At 55.7% G+C, this 18,935-nt stretch overlaps 9 protein-coding genes across 9 annotated transcripts; 4 read left to right on the forward strand and 5 right to left on the reverse strand.

Moving 5' to 3' along the window:
• Positions 1–989: 989 nt before the first annotated feature.
• Positions 990–2,900, reverse strand: PG998_008414 (uncharacterized protein; the record flags this gene model as incomplete). The annotated part of the gene is made up of 3 exons (XM_066875230.1): positions 990–1,256; positions 1,408–1,864; positions 2,863–2,900. The coding sequence occupies 3 exons, from the start codon at positions 2,898–2,900 to the stop codon at positions 990–992; spliced, it is 762 nt and encodes a 253-aa protein (XP_066731175.1).
• Positions 2,901–3,035: 135 nt separating this feature from the next.
• On the reverse strand, positions 3,036–4,246 carry PG998_008415 (SET domain-containing protein; the record flags this gene model as incomplete). The annotated part of the gene is made up of 2 exons (XM_066875231.1): positions 3,036–4,037; positions 4,127–4,246. The coding sequence occupies 2 exons, from the start codon at positions 4,244–4,246 to the stop codon at positions 3,036–3,038; spliced, it is 1,122 nt and encodes a 373-aa protein (XP_066731176.1).
• Positions 4,247–4,854: 608 nt separating this feature from the next.
• PG998_008416 (uncharacterized protein) lies at positions 4,855–5,484 on the forward strand (the record flags this gene model as incomplete). Its single annotated transcript, XM_066875232.1, has 1 exon — positions 4,855–5,484. One exon carries the CDS (start codon positions 4,855–4,857, stop codon positions 5,482–5,484), a length of 630 nt encoding a protein of 209 aa, XP_066731177.1.
• Positions 5,485–5,646: 162 nt separating this feature from the next.
• On the forward strand, positions 5,647–6,208 carry PG998_008417 (uncharacterized protein; the record flags this gene model as incomplete). Its single annotated transcript, XM_066875233.1, has 2 exons — positions 5,647–5,833; positions 5,958–6,208. 2 exons carry the CDS (start codon positions 5,647–5,649, stop codon positions 6,206–6,208), a joined length of 438 nt encoding a protein of 145 aa, XP_066731178.1.
• Positions 6,209–6,791: 583 nt separating this feature from the next.
• PG998_008418 (FAD-containing monooxygenase EthA) lies at positions 6,792–8,358 on the forward strand (the record flags this gene model as incomplete). Its single annotated transcript, XM_066875234.1, has 2 exons — positions 6,792–7,839; positions 7,904–8,358. Coding segments are annotated over 2 exons (1,503 nt in total), but the record flags the coding sequence as incomplete, so codon positions are not given.
• Positions 8,359–8,457: 99 nt separating this feature from the next.
• PG998_008419 (major facilitator superfamily transporter) lies at positions 8,458–10,752 on the reverse strand (the record flags this gene model as incomplete). Its single annotated transcript, XM_066875235.1, has 6 exons — positions 8,458–8,613; positions 8,697–8,942; positions 9,037–9,733; positions 9,821–10,153; positions 10,212–10,288; positions 10,357–10,752. Coding segments are annotated over 6 exons (1,905 nt in total), but the record flags the coding sequence as incomplete, so codon positions are not given.
• Positions 10,753–11,631: 879 nt separating this feature from the next.
• On the forward strand, positions 11,632–13,890 carry PG998_008420 (uncharacterized protein; the record flags this gene model as incomplete). Its single annotated transcript, XM_066875236.1, has 4 exons — positions 11,632–12,697; positions 12,757–13,095; positions 13,137–13,600; positions 13,654–13,890. Coding segments are annotated over 4 exons (2,106 nt in total), but the record flags the coding sequence as incomplete, so codon positions are not given.
• Positions 13,891–14,205: 315 nt separating this feature from the next.
• Positions 14,206–14,643, reverse strand: PG998_008421 (uncharacterized protein; the record flags this gene model as incomplete). Its single annotated transcript, XM_066875237.1, has 1 exon — positions 14,206–14,643. The coding sequence occupies one exon, from the start codon at positions 14,641–14,643 to the stop codon at positions 14,206–14,208; it is 438 nt and encodes a 145-aa protein (XP_066731182.1).
• A 2,497-nt stretch (positions 14,644–17,140) lies between these two features.
• Positions 17,141–18,111, reverse strand: PG998_008422 (uncharacterized protein; the record flags this gene model as incomplete). The annotated part of the gene is made up of 2 exons (XM_066875238.1): positions 17,141–17,905; positions 17,980–18,111. The coding sequence occupies 2 exons, from the start codon at positions 18,109–18,111 to the stop codon at positions 17,141–17,143; spliced, it is 897 nt and encodes a 298-aa protein (XP_066731183.1).
• Positions 18,112–18,935: the final 824 nt, after the last annotated feature.

Here is an 18,935-nt window from a genome sequence, read left to right on the forward strand (position 1 = left end):
GTCGGTCGACGAATCAACTGACTACGATGTGGAGGATTGGGGAAACAGCGACGGTAAGGGAGGTTAACCCTTCTTTGTCGACTCTGTATTCTTCGATCAAATGCGCAAGAAAGCTAGCTGGAGACACAGCCCTGCTCGCTCGCCCAACAACAATGCCCTCCGCGACGCCCTCTTTCGCGCGACGGCATAAGAGTACTTCTGAGAGGCGGCCCTACGGTAGATCACTCGGGCCTCTCGACCGCGAGTTGGATTAGAGAGCTGACTCACGGACGTGATCAGTACTATCCAGACCGAAGTGAGCTGGGCTTCCTTAGCCCTCGCGCATAAGAATGTTCTTCCTAATCTATTTTCCTCTATCTTTTCGGAGATACTTTAGTAAGAACCGTTTGCTGCCATGGTGGTCAAAAACCCAAACACGCAAACGTACTTGTCAAAATACTTTCCATGATACCCAGTAAGAAGTAATCGTGTGTAGTAACAAAGGTTACAACGACTTACTGTTCCATCCGTGATAGATTATTCCGCTGTCTTATGACACAACATGTTTATATGAAGAAGTGAAGAAGTAAGATTGAAACCAAGAACCACCACGTTTATGCTTCGACCTCGTCTTGTACAACTGTGGTCCCTTTTCGCCCGCTGCGACTCATCTTCCCCTGAATTGGAAAGAGGGCCCTGGGGATTCTTGGTGTTTCTGCGGCAGCAGCAAGCAGTAGACCGCCCAGTATCGCTGTTTCGCCTCCTTGAAGAAAAAAGGCCAAGTCGGCAGCCAACACCTAATAGGGATTTAGTGGGCTCAGATCCAAGCCGATTCGCCCACACTGTCGCCGCTACCGGATAGTGGCAGTCTCGGAACGATCTGATGATTGGTCTTGCCGGGGCCCGCACCGGGGAGGTCATCGAATATGATTTCCCTGGCCGCGTGTATATACTGTGGGAATTGAGACCCCTCATGAGATTCCGCTTCACACTATATCCATATCATCTGCCTAGGGTGTGGGATTGCTGACCAGAGTTTCCACGGCTATATCGAGGCAGTACCCAGGGACGCCCTCGATGTTGCAGCCACTCAGACGAGCCGTGATAGCCATCTTGTTGCCTGCCCCGTCGACGAACGGGTGGCTCTGCGACGGAGCCAGCTTGGCCGACTGAGTGGATGCAACAAATTTGGTGAGGTAGTCGGCGGCGACGTAGTCCGCTGTCTCTTTCCGAGTTTCCAGAAACCCCAGTGCATCCCCTCCATGCCCCTTGCCCTTCTACCCAGACTGTGCAGAGCGAGCCACCAAGCGAGCCGACTTCATACCCCATCGTCGAGCAAGCCACGATGGCTCGCGTCGGTGCTGGCCGAGGCGCTTTTGACCCGCCTCTGGCATGGCTGCTAGGGGTTGACGTGGGGAGATATATAACCACCCAGGCATTGATACCACGTCCCTGTTGCATGAATGTTCGCCGGGTTGGGTCCCACAGGTGTCCCGGCGCGACTTGTTGGATCTGGGCCCGCGTTCGCACACGCACACCCCCAGCAAATCGGTGTTCGAGCCGTTTCGACTCGGCCGGGCTGACGTGTTTACGGATGTGGATCGTGGGTGGCGCGTCGGCAAGGTACCGGTTGTTCCGCGCCGTGTAAAGCGCCCACGGCCGCGAACGTACGTAGCCATCGGGCGTCTTGGAGAGGTAGATGCCTTTCCACCCGTCCGAGCTGGTCGGGCCCCAGTTGTCCCGGTGCGATATGCCCAAGTTGAGGATGGTATTTCCGCTCTCATCCAAGACAAGGGCCGTCTCGATTTTGAGGCCGCGGTTGGTCACTGCAAACTCTTTCTCGACACAGAAGTTCTTTATGCGATGCTTCAGGTTGCGGGCCGTTCTGAAGTGAAGCGGCGACGGGGCGAAGATCCCTTGGTACCTTTGTTCACCCTTGCGGGCTCCGCGGCGGTTATCCTCTTTAGTAGAGGTTGTCCACGCCAAGATGGAGAGGTCGCCACTGTCCTTGGCAATTTCCTCTTGCAGGCGCACGAAGGCCTTGCGCCCCTCGCCGTATATCATGGGCATATGCACATTGAAGATTCCCAACAGGCAGTACGCCTCGTCTTCGACTCTTGTCGTCTGCCGTGTCGACGCCCACGACATACGTCGGGCAATGGGAACTTTGTCCAGATCCGTCGTATCGACCAGGATGTCGGCATCAATACCCGTTATCTCTGCCAGAAGCTTTGTTATGGCGGGCGTGGACTTCAGCCCGCGGAATTCCCAAGACTCGTCATAGAACTCGACCTCACGGGGGCCACGAGCTCCTGCATTGTCCACCCCCCGAGTTAGCCACCTGCATTTTGGGAAGTCGTCCTCCAGTAGGGACGCGTCGGTCTTTGGTGGCAGGTCCTGTAGATAGGCGATGCATAGCTCTGCGCCCTTGTACCACCGGAACATGGAGTTGATGGCCTCGGTAAGCTCAGCGCTGCTTGTCTTATCGATGCAGCAGGTATCAACCCATGCGAAGTCAATGCCACGAGCACGGGCGATGGCACAGGTGCGCTGGATCTTGTCGAACCCCTGGGCCTTGGGCCCTGTCGGGGAGTGAAGTTTGCTAGATCATGGTGCTGGAAGTCCTGAAAGGTGATCTCTTCCTCAGCGTCACCCCAAGTATGCGACAATATTGCGTACTTTTTCGACTCCGGGTTCAAGATTGGCACGAGCCGACCAGCATGCGTATCAATTAGCCACATCGTGAGAAACACCTGGTCCAGCCGAAGAGAAGGGTAAGCTGATCGGTTGCGGTGAAGTAAGAATGGCCCCGCACAGCTTCTAGTCTAGGAGTAGGAGTAGCGCCGTATGTAACGCTGGCAGCTGGTCTTACAGCTTACCGACGTCCTTCTCGCGGATAAAAGAAGCACGCCAAGCTGCATGATGTGCGAACGAAGTAGGTCGCGCTGGATGCTTCTGTCCCCCACCACACTCACTGGCTAGCGTTCTGCAAGTAGGCCGGACTAATAAATATCTATATTCTGTAAGAAAATAAAATGACCAAATCGATGCAGTGATCAACTCAAGCGATCGATCGCCTGCGAAATAAGGCTCTCTATTTGTCCCCAGCGTTGATGAAGCATATCGCGCTGCATTGCCTCTCCAGCCGTCAGCTCATGTATTTTGCCCCTTGTATTCTGTGCTTTCTCCAAAGCCTCGTTGAGCACAATCTTCAGCAGTTCTTTTGCAGTTGCACCCAGTCTCGGCCCACCGTCCACGTCGGCACCATCAGCCGGCCATGATGCGTCGGAAGGCGTGAGTAATCGCAATACGGCCACAAGCTGGCGCGATGGCCCCTTTCCGGCGATCAACGTATAAGGACTCCCACACCCATCATTTTCCAACTCCTTTATTTGGGTCTGTGTCAATCTCGGCATGACCACCTCATCCAGACAGACGTTATCCCACTTGTTCTCCGACATTGCGAATCCGTACTCGGCAAGCAAATAGTCGTTGGAATGGTTGCCGTACGAAGCGACCACCTCATCTCCGGCTTCATACTGGCGGCTGGCTGTGATGGTGTATCCGTCGGCATCGTACTCCACGTGGCACCCCTGGTCCGCCGCATGATTGAATAGGTCCGCGACGGGGAGCAGCGCCAACTTGTCTTCCCAAGGAAACGCTTCCAGCTGGGGAATTTCGAGGTAAAATGTCCGGGTGTTGACCAGCAGCCAGTAGTACAAATACTCGTCTCTATTCAGAGACGGAAATGCCTTCTTGACGGCGGCCCACTGACATTTGAACTTGGCGTGCTGCTTCTGTACTGTATTGCTTACGGCCTTGGGGAGAAGGCTCTGGAGTTCTCCTGGCCACGTGAACGGCATGGACAATGGGAAGTCAGCCTGGCTGGGCAGTAGCTTTTTCCAGGAGCCAAAGCCGGCTGTCGTATCAAGGGCCAGATCTGCAGCTAGAATGCCGTGAAACGATAGTCCGACGGGTAGCTGCTGTAACACAGATTTTGATATCGCGTGCAGACTACGGACGGCTTGCATGGGGACATCAAGGATGACTTCTCCCGGCTAGAATATAGTGATGTCAGTAAATATAGCATTCAAAGAGCCAAGTTTCGGATTGGGACTTGAATGGAATGACTCCGTATATATCGTACCTTCAATGCCCGCGACGCTGTGACGCCAATACCCCTTCCGGGGATCCTGGCAGGTTCGATTCCATTCAATTGGACGCCTTGAAGTTTGGCCCAACGAATGAATTCCTCGATATCATTCATATTCAAGTGCGATATATGGCGGTTGGAAGACGGAAAGGGCGGTGTTGTTGCATCTCCTACTTATACGTCGGATGTTCCGTTACCAAATCACTGGGTCCGCCTGCAGGCGTTCTAGGCCTGGCCCTGGACATTTCAATCCCCCGCAGTCTCACCGCAAACATGCCATGCGACAACACATCGCCGCCAAGTTTGCAAGCTTCAGTATATGTTTCCCAGTTCTAGGGATACGCATTGATCATGAGGATAATGATAGAGCATATGTGATACTACATCGGATATCAAAATTGATTTCTTGATACTCACGACATGGCTGGTCATACTAGTGTTATCGATGGCCGTATCCCTGAATGGCGGGGTTTCAGTGGACGTTCGGTTGGTTAGCTGGGAATCCCATCAAGTCGGAATTCGGTGTTCCGTATGGTAATACGGCCATAACTCCGAGAGCAAACCGGCATTGCGGTTGTGCTTACACCGGCCATAGGTGAAGATTGAATGAATCCTGAAGTAAGACGGGCGTTTCTCCCAAGAGCTGGTCCAAGTGCACATAGACGTAGCAGAAAGCCAACATCCTTGAGCAATTGGCACACTGCGGACATCGTACTATAACAATGCCATTAGCGCCAGAAGTGACCAAGCACCACGACGCCGACATGGGCGGGGTCCAGATGGTGTCGGCGGGGCCGCGCAAGAAGAAGCCCCATGAAATCGTCGAGCCCAACCCCGCCTGGGCCTCGACCTTCGCCGCGCTGGCGCAGGAGATCCGCGACGCCCTCGGGGACCGCGTCCTGGCCGTCGAGCACGTGGGCTCGACGAGCGTGCCCGGGCTGGCGGCCAAGGACGTCATCGATATCGCGGTGGCGGTGGCGGACCCGGGCGACGAGGCGGCGTACGTGGGCGCGCTGGAAGCAGGGGGCTTCTTCTTTTACTTCCGCGACCTGGCGCCGAGCGCGCACCAGCACCGCTTCTTCGGCCGCGACGGGCCCCCGGTCTGGGTGAACCTGCACGTCTACGGGCCCGGCTCCCCCGAGTTGGTTCGGCTGTGCCTGTTTCGTGACAGGCTACGCGCCGACGAGCACGACCGCGACCTCTATGCGCGCACGAAGCGCGAGGCCATGGAGGCCAGCCGCACGGCGGGCGAGACGTTGCGGCAGTACAATGCGCGCAAGGAGCCGGTCATCAGGCAGATTCTGGATCGCGCCTTCGCGGCCCATCGACTGTCGGGGCCGGGCGACGAATGATACAGTCTTTTCTTCTCACACGTAGTTCCTCGTCTGGGGCTGCACCAACCTGCTAATTGGTAAGTGGGTGCTTGCTCAACTGAAAACCCCCCTTCGGCCACTTACCCCGCCATATACTACCACCTAACAACAACAATTTTGCTGTACACGAAGCTTTGAATCATGGCTGCATCATCCGGCTACAGCCCTGAGTTTCCATCGAGCTTCCCAGCCACTGACAAGCTCCGCCAGTTCATTCCTAGCTTCTTCCAGCTCTCGGACGACCCGTCCAAGGACGCGGAATGGGTGGAGCACTTCTGCCCAGACGCCACGGTCGTAATGGGGGACGATGAAGCATGCGGAACTGATGGTCAGTATTGACGAGATGCCGACTATGAGATCCTGCCTTAGCATCCCATCTTCCCATTCTTCCCGTACATTGCTGTTGGACCTTGCCATTGGGATTGGATGAGGGCTTACTGGGCTGTTGGCAGGGATTCGTCAACTCCGTGGCCGGATGTGGAACAAAGTAACCTCGAGAAAACATACACTCTACCGTTTTTCTGAGGGTGCAAGAAACGACGCTGACGAGAAGGGAGAACGAGATTTCACCCTGTCCGGTCAAGTGGAATATGAATTGAAAACCGCCGAGGCGAAACTTGCACAGTGGACTGCACACGCGAAGGTGAGGGAGGATGTTGATCGGGTTCGGTTCATCTATTACAAGGTTCAAATTCACAACTAAAAATCATTTTACTTCGATACTTCTGCCCTTCTATCACCCACCGATTCCAGGCACATATGCTATCAAGTATAACACCTGTAAGCATGTGCTGAACTGTCAGACCATGCATATGGGATGCAACATTTATTAAAAGGGTCGTGCGGTTTCTTGGAATCAACCCCAACATGGCTCTCAACATATAGTTGTTCCTCACCGTCTATCGAATGCCAATGACATCAAAGACAAGTCTGATATCGGGGCATACTTCCCAATGCGGGGTGCGTAAGCAGCGTATTTAGCCTAGTTTCCGCTCGCTGGCGTCATGCTATGCGACCGAGGTTCACGAACCAGACGCCGCCCATCTTCGCCTGCGGCTTCATGGCACGGGCAGTCGGCGAATACAAAAAGAAAATGAGTTTGCGAATCAGGGGGCGATGATTCGGGGTTGTGGATACGCGTCGCTTGTTTCGACCTTTTCCGATTGCGAATGCGAGCTGTGTTTGAAGGTTAATCACTCATTTTTGACGATGAGCCTGCCGCCCCTCCGCAGGTTTCCATGAAAACCAATCATCTCACCAATGGCACCTGCTCTGTGGTAGACAGCGCTACAGGAACGCCTAACAACATGAGGGATACGTACGATTTCATTATCGTGGGAGCCGGGCTCTCGGGAATCAATACGGCATACCGCTTGAAGACGGAGGTTCCCGAAGCCTCATGGACTATTCTTGAGGGCCGTGACAGGATCGGGGGCACGTGGTCTTTCTTCAAGTTTCCCGGCATCCGCTCCGACTCGCAGCTCACCACCTTTGGGTTTCCATGGCGCCCATGGCTCAATGAGAAGGACATGGCCAGCGCATCTCTGATCCTGGAGTACATCGAGTCCGCCGCGCGTGATGAGGGGATCGACAAGAAGATCCAGTTCCAACATCAGGTAACGGGCCTCAATTGGTCGTCCGAGGAGCAGCTCTGGACGCTCGAGGTTGAGGCGCTGGGAAAGCGACAGAAGACGCTCAAGGCCAAGTTCCTGCTCGGCTGCACGGGCTACTACAGCTACGAGAAGCCACTGCAGACGGAAATCCCGGGCCTCGACCGGTTCCGCGGCGTCATCGCCCACCCGCAGTTCTGGCCTGAGGACCTCAAGTACGCAGGGAAGCGCGTCGTCGTCGTGGGGTCCGGCGCCACCACCGTCACCGTCGTGCCCGTGCTGGCCCAGACGGCGGCGCACGTCACCATGTTGCAGCGCAGTCCCTCATACGTGCTGAGCCTGGACTCGGTCAGCCCTACGGGCTCCTTCATCAAGCACCGCTTCCCCGCCTGGCTGGCGCATCCCGTCAACTGGTGGCGATGCTTCCTCATGGAGCAGATGTTTGTCACCTTCAGCCTTACCTTCCCCAACGCTTGCCGCAGGCTCGTCCGGGCGGAGATGAAAAGGCAACTACCTGCCTCCGTTCCTGCGGATGTTCACTTCAACCCCAGCTACCCGCCGTTCGATCAGCGGCTGTGTCTGACGCCCGACAACGAGTTCTTCAAGGCGTTCCATCGGGACAATTGTGATATTGTGACAGACAAGATCGAGACGGTAGTGGAGGACGGCATTGTGACCAAGTCGGGGCGGAAGATCGACGCCGACATTATTGTGACCGCTACGGGTGAGTGCCTCGTCATAGTACCTACATGAAATAGGGGTTCTGTGAACTGACTCTAGCAACGCAGGGCTTCACGTGGAACTACTAAGCGGCAGGACTCCCGTGGTCGACGGCGTCCCGATCAAGATCTCAGAGCAGTATGCTTGGAAGGGCGCCATGCTAACAAACCTGCCCAACGCGGGCTCCGTGACGGGCTACACGACGTCCTCGTGGACGCTGGGCGCCGACGCGAGCGTGCGGCTCCTCCTGCGCGTCTACAAGCACATGCAGCGCATCGGGGCGACGTCGGTGATGCCCGTGCTCGATGCGGCGACGGCCGGCGCCGAGGCGCGCGCGAAACCCGTCATCCCGCACAGCTCGACGTACTTCCTGGACGCGCGCGACCGGCTTCCCAAGATCACGGGCGACTCGCCGTGGTACGGGCGCATCAGCCCGCTGTACGATACGTGGCAGCTGTGGTTCGGGAGCATCACGAAGGGCATGAAGTATACGATCCCGTCGGCATCGAAGAAAAATGTTTGAAATTTTTCTAGTAAGTGGACTGAGGAGGGATCAACCTGCTTTAGCATGTAAATATTCCGAAGCTTGACCCTGGGCGTATATACATACGTATATAATTGTTCACGATTTTGCCAATTCCTTGGTAGGATCTGGCATCTCAGCTGGAGTTGGACCTGCTTGCTCTTTTGCCCTGTCTTTGTCCACCCGGTTGAGGTTCTTCCATCCAACACCGAAGCCCGTGACGAGCGCGACACCTGCTGCCGCCAGTTGCAGATACTAGATTGGCAGGTTTCCGATTAGCAATGTGTTACTCTGGTGTTTTAGAGGTAAAACGCGAGAACACTAACAAATACGCTCACAATGGCTCCGTTGTAGGCAAGTAGCACGCCGGGAAGCTGGGCTTCCGATACGACCTTCGGTGCCTCAGTGATACCGAGTTTGGCAAAGAGTCGTGGATCGACGTCCGGTGCATACCTGGCCAGGGCGGGTCCGAGAGACGAGGTCATGATGGTCTTGGCCACGCAGTTGCACAGTGCTCCGCCGAAAAATTGGGCGAACATGGCGTACGCCGAGGCGATGGACGCGTCCTCGTTGGGCACATTCGCCTGCATCGCGGTCACCAGCTAGCCAACCCGCCATATGCAGTATTAGTCTACGGTGTTCACGATCCAGCACCAATTATGGATCTGGACTACTCACCACTTGAAGCGCCAGTCCTCTCCCCGCGCCGACCAGGATCTGGTACCCGATCCACTCGCCCGACCCCGTCGACGGCACGAACGTGGTCGTCAGCCCACCGCCGAGGGCGATGAGAATGTTGCCCGCGACGACCTCAGGCAGGTAATAGCCCGTCTTCTGCACGAGCCCGCCGCTGACGATGGAGAAGACGAGCTGCGCGAGGATCAGGGGCAGCAGCATAACGCCGCTCCGCAGGGCGTCGGCGCCCTTCACGGCCTGGAACCAGATGGGGTACCAGTAGAGGGCGGTGAAGGTGCCTCCGGCCTGGGCGATGGACGTGAAGGCGATCAGGTTGAGGACGCGTGAACGGAAGAAGCGCGTGGGGATGAGCGCGAGGTCGCCCTTGTGCCAGAACCAGAACCCCAGCAGGACGTAGCAGACGAGACCCCCCGCCATGAAGCCAATCACCATGCCTGAGGCCCAGGGGTAGGCGGTCCCGCCCCACTGTAAGCCGATGAGGAACAGCGCCGTGGCCAGCACGAAGGTTAGGAGGCCCACAAGGTCGATCTGGACCAGCTTCTCATAGAGAGTCAGGGGCTCGGAGGTGGCAGCACCAGCAGCGTTGTCTCCAGCAATTGGTCTCTTTGGTGTCTCTAAACTGGGAATCTTGACAAATAGACCAACGAATATCATGACGACGCCACCGAGTGGTAAGTTGCTATCGGTCTGTGGTATCAGTCTCTCGGGGGCTGTCTATGCGAGACAATACAGAAAGAAGAACACAGAGGAAACCACTCGAGCGCACATATAAAAGCACCATCGCCAGGTAGCACTAGACGTCAAGGCACCGCCGATGACAGGACCGACGGCTTGAAACGTGGCGAACATGCCCATGAGGACGGCATTGACGAGGGACCGCTTCGCGATGGGGACCGACATGGCGATCAGCGTCATGCCGCCCGTCAGGATCCCTGAGCCGCCCACGCCGGCGACCGCGCGGGCGCCGATGAACATGGCCGAGGAGCGCGCGACGCCCGCCAGGAGGGAGCCGAGGAAGTATATGGCCAGGAACGCGATGAAGGTCGCTTTGGCGTCGAAGAGGCGGAAGAGCTTTCCCGTGAGAGGCGATACGGCGCATCTTTTGTTTTGCTTCTGTTAAAGCGTGTTTATCGAGGCTGGGGGTCTTGTCTACATACGTCGTGACAAAGAACGACGAGGCATACCAGCCCACGTCGTCGGCGCTGTGGAACTCATCTGTGATGATGGGTATCACCTCATAAGGAGTCGAGTTAGACGGATAACCACAATAAACAAGTTTGTCTGTTCCGGGGATTTACTCACCGTAGAGGTGATGGTGGCATTCAGGGCAATCTGGAGGACAGCCAGAATAACGGACGAAAAAAGCAGCAAGAATGGTAGGCCGGTGAGACTAGGCTGTTGCGATTTGGTCTCCGTGGCGGGGTTGCTGCTGCCATTGCCATTGCCCACTGAAGCCGCGAGATCTTGCTTCTCCACATCGCCAGATCCCCGACCCGTTGCGGGCGGTGCCGACTTGGCAGCTAATTCGTTCCTGGTCGGCATTGGTAGCCGGCGGTGCGGTTCTCCTTCGCAATCAATAGTTTTGCCTGTGGTTGGCAAACGCTTGGTTGCTCTCCTCGCAGCTTTGCCTGGTCGCTTGTACGACGGCGTAAGAAGAGAGACACGACATGGCTTCGACGGAGACGAGGAACACTGCGCCTTTTGCGCTTTTCATGTAACACTGGCTGACTGTGTCTCGACTCTTGCATTCTATGCGCAACGCACATCACGTCGTGCCGGCCAATAGGAAGCGAGCAAACAGCTCCTTTAGGAGTGACAAAGATTAGCGGGCGTCGGAGGTTCTGCTCAAAGTCCGTTGCCGATCAGATGCCATCGATGTGCTGCACTAACGACCGCTGAGCCCACTTCGGCGCAGAGACCATGCAGCCCGTCTGTTAAGGGGCTACCTCTGTCGTGTGTCTGGCGTCAGCAGCGGAAAATTTGTCAAAGTCCGGCCACCTCCTGGGCTTCCGTTCGTTCCCTTCGAAAGATTCGAAATGATCTGAGATGTCCTGCACCCGACTTCGAACGACTGCCCGGATGTCATCTGTATTCCCCGTTCCCATTCTCTACACCACCTGCTGCTTCCATCCTCGTCGCACCCCGACCCCCGCGTATCCTCGTACTATATCGTGCCCCTAGGGAGAGTTCAGGCGGCCGGTCCAGCCACAGCATAAAATGGACAGGCCTAAAAGCGCCGCTGTCGCAAAGTGGGGCGCTGCTTGTGCTCCATGTGCAACCGCCAAGGCCAAATGTCTGCGTTCAAACCAGAGGCCCGGATCCAAATGCGACAGGTATGAAGATGATAATCCATTGTGCAATTGCTGCTGCTGCTGCTGCTGCATGGCACTGTAGACCAGTGCTGATCTGGTGTCGCTCATAGATGCGAGAGACTAGAAAAGGCCTGTCTTGACCAGGTCCATCGCCCCAGAAAAAAGAGGCAGAGCAAGCCCTCGTAAGTGCAAATCAATCAATCTCCAGTCCAGTGGAGGAGGGTGAAGACAGTTCCCCAGTCTTAACCAACTTCTCTTCGCCTAGGAGAACCGCCCAATTGGAAGAAAGGCTCAACAGCCTGGTCGAGATCCTGCGCGCCACCAACGCCGGCGACGTCCCCGCGTCCTTCAAGAACCCCCTAACCCTTCTGAGGATACCCACTGCATCCCGTCTGAGACCTTCCCCCGGCCGTCAGAACCCCAGAGGGCCACGACTGTCTCGCTCAGCTCCGGCTCTACTCCGGTCGGCACCGATCTCAGTGAAGCCTATCAAACGGTGCCCTCCTACTACAACCAGTATGCCCCGCTGCGCTGTATATGTCGCGCCCCCGTCGGCCAGAGCGTCGAGAGCGTCGAGGATGACGACGTCTTGTTGTCCACCTTTGTGAACAAGCTCAGCCAAAGCTACCCCTTTGTAGTCCTACGTCCGGGGATCACGGCCCAGGAGCTCAGGGCTACCAAGCCGTTCCTCTTCATCGTCATCCGCATGGTGTCCTCAGTTCGCCACCTCAAGTCGATGAGGGCGCAAAGCTTCCGCATCATGAAGCACATCGCCGATTACATGCTGGTGCGCTCCGAGCGCTCGCTCGAGATGCTGCAGGCTCTCCTCCTCGTCCTCGGCTGGTACCACTACCATTGCATGATGCACAGCCAGATGAGCAATCTCTCCCACCTCGCCACGAGCCTGTGCGCCGATCTGGGCATCAACCGGCCGCCGGGCTTGCATGAACGGACGAGGCTACTGGTACTCAACCCGGAACGGCCCAAGGCGAGAACGAATGATGAGAGGCGCGCTCTCTGCGGTGCTTGGTACGTCAACTCGTGCATCGCCTTGTCGTATCAGAGGGTCGAACAGGGCAAGTATACCAGCTACATCCACCAGTGCGTAAAGGAGCTGGAGGCGGCCAACGAGTACGAAACCGACTCGCTACTTGTACAACTGATGCGTATACAACACCTTTCGGATAAGATTTCGTGTCTACACAACAAGAACGAGGAGGACATTGAGTTGCCCGCCATCCCGCGGGCTCCCACCAGCGCCTACCTCGGTGCATTCCAAGCCGAATTGGACAAGTTCAAAGCCCAGATCCCGCGACATCTACGAACTAATTGTAAGTCGTGCATAACACAAAACCTGCATAGAAATACTAAGCTAATGACATATGTGTAGGGGTGCTGGCCATCCACGTGTGTACTGCGACCCTGCGTCTGTGGGAGCCGCCCAAGATGGATGCCGCCGTATTGGAGGACCTCTCCAATTCTTTAACGTCCTTGTCCATCGGAGCGCCTTCTACCTTAGACTTCCTGTATCGTTCCAACGCCGCTCTCAAGGCTTGGTTCGAGTGCTGGTTATCCATCGACGTTAACCAGTATTTCTATCTCACCATGCCGCTCTGCGGCCAGCTCATTAACGCCGTCATGCTGCTTTCTCGCTGGTTCAAACTCTCCAGCATGGACCCCCTACTACATGTCCACCCCAATCCTCCCGGCCACAGCCGAAATCATCATCGTCCTTCACAGCAGCAGCAGCGAAGGACAACCAGCCGCCAGCGCCGTCCCACAATCCCTACCACCACCATGACTTAAGCGACATGATCGACCGCGAGGACGATGGCCGCCCCGTCGCCGTCCCCGCCGCCGTGCTGACCATCAAGTCGCACATCCTTGCGCAGCCCGAGCTGCACCTCGACATCGTCGGCATCCTGCGCGCCCTCGTCGCCCGCCTCGAGGAGGCCCGCAATGCCATCATCAAAGAGAGCCCGGGCAACGAGGGCGTCGAGAACAACATCTGGGACCTCGCGGCCAAGAAGATCGGCATCACCCGCCTCAAGCTCGAGCGCTGGGCCGAGATCGTCGCCACCATGGGCATGGAGGGCCTGCTGACGCGGAAGCACGAGCGGGACGGGTCGTCGGCGGGGACGTCGGACGAGGAGGTGGAGGCCGAGGCAGAGGGAGTGGGCGATGAAGGGCAAGGTAGGGAGGAAGGAGGAGGAGGAGGACCTCTCGCTGCCACAGTGGCCGCCGTAGCGGCTCCCACGGACGGGGATGCGGCTATGGAGGGGTGGAGATGAGCGGTGGTAGCATCCATAACGCCGGGCCTGGAGCATGGCCGCAGCCGCCTCACACCCCTGGGCTGATCCACACGGAGGCCTGGATGTACGACAGCAATATGTTGGCGAATAACCTGTTTGATGAGCTCGGCCTCGATCAGAATTTCTTTTACGACAGCAACGACTACGGCGGCGCCATATTGAATAGCCTGGGCGGCGGGAACGCGGGTGTGGATCATTCGCTCCATAGATGAGTAGTGACCAAGATGCTCCAGACTATACGATGCATGTACCCTTTATGAATTGCAAGGTTTCCCACAAACTGTCCCAGAGCCAATGCATTGGCGCATAGTGCCATTCTACCAGTACGATGGTCCAGGGACCGTTGATCGCTTCCGAGATGCAATGCTCGATGAGAACGCAGAAATTGACACAAGCCCATTCATAATCATGTAAACATTTCTCAAGTACCACCGTTGGGAGATGCTAGATCATATCAGCCGCCCCCTGCTTACCTCCCAGCCGCGTTTCGCACCCTCAACCAAACCACCATGCATTTATATATTTATTTAGCGCGAATCACAGGTAGCCCCGTATTCCGCCCTGAAATACCCATTGAATTGTTCAAACCCCTTCGCCATGTATAGTTCATCTTGAGGCCCGCCAGTCGCCACAGGGCCGTAGGTAGAACCGTCGACTGAAGCCTTACACGCGAGGAGGGTTCCCGGGACAAGAGTTCCTGTCACAGGATCCCTCACAGGGCCTGAGCCGCCGCCGCCGGGAGTTACGGAGCATTTTAACTCCTTAATCTCAGCTGGAAGGCCGTTGTCATCAATAACCTTCACGTCCGCAAGCTCGACGACTCTCGCCCCGTTGTTGTCATAGGCAGGGACGATAACCGGGGCCAATTCAGACCCGCTCAAGAACAACCGACTCATGTCGTCGCTCAGTTCGAATTTGGCGACCCTCCGGCCGGTGCTGAATCTCCGGCTTACGAATAGCCCCATCGAAAAACGATGCAAACCATCCCCCCTGTATAGGACTACACCGCTTAGGAGTCCTCCACCGCTCGAGTCTCCCACGAGGCAGAAGGGGTCTGCGCGTGCTGGCGTTGGGGTATCAGATGCTGTGGCGGTCGCAGAGAAGGAGGACGAGGTTGTGATGCTTGTCGTTATGGAAGCAGAAGTGGAGGAGACTAAATCAGAGACGAAAGAGGATGTAGAAGAGGCAAACATAGAAGAAGAGGAGGCTATGGTGCTTAATGTTATGGAAGGGGGCTCTATAGGACATTCTTGAGTTATATAAGGCCGTCTGGCACGAAAGCTTGCAGTGCAGGCTGGGGATCTGCTCAGAGCGGAATCAGAGACGGTGACAAATGAAGAAGATCTCGTAGCGCCTATTGTCGTGTAAGGATAGACAGAAGGCATTGATTTCCACGATGTTGAAGAAGCCGAAGGAACAAACGATGTGGATGACACCAAGGGATCAGAAATGACAGAGGGGTTAGATACTATGGCGCTCGAAATGGTACCAGACGCCGAAGAGCTTATAACCGACGCAGTGCTTTCAATACTCATATGCGTCAAAAATTGACTTATCGTATTGGTCCCTTCTGGTGACGTCGAGAAAGCGATGGTAACCGATCCTGACTTGTCCGTTGGTGACGGTGAAAAGTCGGGAGACTTGGAGGTATCACTAGGAGATGGGTATGTAGCTGTGAGTAGGGCACTGCTAGTTGACATGACGGATATCATGCCTGTTGTCTGAGATGAAAATGTCGAGGGGCTGTCATCTCCCGGCTCATCCGGTTCAATCACCCCGTTACGGCATTGTCGAGCTATTGAAACGAAGTCAGTCAATTCTCGCAAAGAGAACCGAACAAGTATACTTGCGATCTTACCCTTGTAGACACGAATCGATATGGATTGGCAGCCGGGGGCCATGCTTCCCGCGAGGAGAAGGTGGCGTAGACTTTACCGGAGCTGATGATTTGGCAGAATTCTGCCTCGCCTCCAGTAAACGCCGGGTTTTGCCAACGAAGAATCTTATTAACGACAACGAAGACAGTGGATATGCCTCTTTCTTCATCAGACGTTGTCAACTGTGTGAAGCGTTCACCGGGCCGCATGCTGACAACGCGGTCATTGGTGATCAGTTGCCCGTCGTTCGTGATGCTGAAAGAGGTTCCGTCGCTGCATATGTCGACAGTACCACTGAGATCAATGAACCCCCCCGCAGTATCCTTCCTTTTTCTTACACTTCGGGGGCCTCTCTTTTGATTATTGTCTGTTGGTTGAGGTATGCTGGGCACGACAGCGAGAAGTACGGACACGTTGACTGATGCCGTCGTGGACGCTGTACTCTGTGCCGTGACACTGCTAGGTCCATTCCCCGAAGCCGAAAGCGAGACAGTAGAAGAGTCGATGCGTGTTATTGGGCTTGTGGGAATGATTGTCCCCGTGGAGAAGCCGATGTTGTCGTTCGTAGTGGGAACAGCCGTCAGGGGACTATTTGATGAACCCAACGTTGGTAATGGCGAGGGGGGTACAATGGACACAGTCGTAGTCGAGAATGGCGTTGAAGCTGTGAATGTCGTGGTAGAAGCACCTATGCATGAACATGCACTCCAGAATCGTTCCCGGGAGTTGCAAACCGCGGCCCAGTACGGAAAACCACCCACATCCTCGCAACTCGGCGGTACACTTGCCGCACCGTTCTCAGGGCCGGCCGATGTGGCATTAGCGGTTGCTTGTCGATCGATGGTCACAGTCCTAGTAATAATGCTATGCCATACAAGTCAACGTCAGCTGTGTAGGCTGGAAGCATCCATCTTTTAGACTTACACAGCAGGGGGCGTGATGGTGCGGGCCATATGCCGGACGCAGTCAGCGACACATCCTTCTCCGCAATTGATCCCTGGTAAGAGAAAAGGTCAGAGACGAACGAGATGCTGGCCAAGCGTGGAAAATGAGGTGTTTACTGTTTAAACAAGTATCGAAGATGCACGAAGCTGCTGCCAAGGCGCCAGAAACATCCCCGACTAAGAAAGCGAGCACTGCAGGAAGGTACCGCATGCTGGGTGGTTGTCGCTCCTACCCAAACTGACCGCCTTGGAACCTTGAAGAACAAATTCCATCGACCGTCGCCCAAGTCGCACTTTTTTCGAGGATAGCCATCTATATAACCCGGCCTCAATTGAGAGCTGCTGCACTTCTCATTTGACCCATTCCTGGTTCTACTAAACCACCTATTACCTGTAGAACTCTCCATCGAACAGCATGCCAGTCCACGCGCAACTCCCTAGCCAGAGTGAGACATCAACAGTCAACAGCCGCGAGTCGCCCCGAACGTGCATGTAGCCATGTAGAACCAGATCTATTAAACATTCTTGTCTATGGGATATCATAAATAACACCCGCCAAAGTACATACATAGAAATTGATCTACAAGAAAAAGCACGCGTCTCCCTTTCCTCTAGCGCTAAAAGTGAGTCTAAAAATGAGCCTATCGGGGCACGCCCAGTTGTTTTAGCACCTCGACGGCACCTTGGTCGAGCCAGCATCGTAGTTCGGCTTCGTTGGCCACCGAGATCATGCCCAGTAAGCCCAGCGTGTTCGCGTAGGCACCGCCGACGCCGGCCTTCCGTCGCGGGATCACCAAGATCCAGTTGCGGCCCATGGCGACGTTGTGCGGAACATGGTCGGCTGAGCGTGGGCCAATCCCCAAGATCTTCTTCGCTTCGACCATCATCTGGGCGTACAGGTCGTGGATCTGCTTGGGCCCGAGGTCGCCCTCGAACCGCCGTAGGATGTACTGGTACGGGGTCTTGACTGGGGCGGCGTCGCTCGCCGTCGTCTCGGGCCAAGGCTTGAGTCGGCTCCGGCACAGCGGGGCCAACTGCATGTGCTTGTGCAGACGAGAGCAGCCGCCGTCCTTGCCGCAGTTGTAGAACATGAAGTGGTGCCAGTTCATCGTCTCCAGCATCTGCCGCGACGCCTGCATGTCGTCGAGGCTCAGCGGGTCGTACTGGCGACGGTAGCCGTCCTTGGTCAGGAGGAGCAGGTGCGGCCGGTACATGCAGAACTTGTTGAAGGCAACGACGTGCGTGTCAGTCACGTCGTCTATCTCATAGCCCGAGACGTCTATATCCGACCCTGGGAAGTAGCCCGGCCGCGACGGTCTCCTCGCGTGGTGTCCCCCATTGGGCTCGTCATTGTTGTTCTTGATGTAAGGCTTTTTGCTTATGGCTTCCGTCACGGCAAATTCAAACTTGGGGTTTCGGTCAGCGCCAAATGTCTAACGGCATAAGAGAAAGTCTGTTGCTCAATTGAATGGCGACCTACCTTGTACCCGTCAAGCTCCTGGGCCTGAATGGCGGGTTCGCCATCGTAGAATATAACACCTTTGGCGACGCGCCGATCGAACTCGGCAAGCACGTCCAGCTCGCTCAGCGTTACCGTCATGCTCATTCCCATTGGAGAGATTCTAAAGGGGTGAGACGACCCGCTAGTTCGGATGCAACAGCGCCAGCTACCACAGATCTTCGGGGGAGCCAAGAAATGACAAGGCTCTCTGGCTGCCAAGTTCAGATATGGGGAGGGATCGGATAAATCGCAATCAATGAATGAGGGGGCGGTGTGGCGCACACGCACGAGTTATGAGAGATTGATGTGTAGGAGCAGGCCGTCACCCTTTTCACGTCTTTTCTCTGACAGAACGGAAACTCGAAATAGGTCTGGTCTGGCTGGATGTCCCCTGTCTGGTTTTCCGCTTAACGTGTCTCGGACAAAGTGATCGAAGTCGAAGTCGGTGAATGAAACAAGTGGGTACTCACTCATCAACTGGAAGATTCTTGAGGTCGACATCCAAATGCTTAGCCTAGCCGTGCTTCCATCTTTCTAGGGGGCCCACCACCGCCGCGGGCGCTATCGGGATTAGCAGGGTGGCAGGGTAGCCCCCTAGAAATACATGGTTAGTAAGGCTTAGTATGTATGTACCTTTCAGTCCAGTACCTGGCTGGCAGCCCGTCCCGCATTTCTTCTTTTCCAGGGACCGCTACTCCATCGCCATCATCATGAGCCATCGAAGTTTACATCAATCGCTCGATTGTCCGAGATCATCAAGCAACAAGCGGGAAGCTGCTGACAGCCTATTGCTCCTTCCCGCCTCCTCCTGCATGCGCGCTTTAAAAAAGAAACTCCTGCCATCTGGCCCTGCCTCTTTCTTCACTTGACAGATACCTCACACCCAGACAAGACAAATGGCAATGCATGTTGCCGGCAGGTCTGGTTTATTTTTG

This window comes from Apiospora kogelbergensis (assembly GCF_038363985.1).
Source record: "Apiospora kogelbergensis strain CBS 113332 chromosome Unknown utg000005l_segment0_segment0, whole genome shotgun sequence".
In the NCBI taxonomy this organism is placed as follows: Eukaryota; Fungi; Ascomycota; class Sordariomycetes; order Amphisphaeriales; family Apiosporaceae; genus Apiospora; species Apiospora kogelbergensis.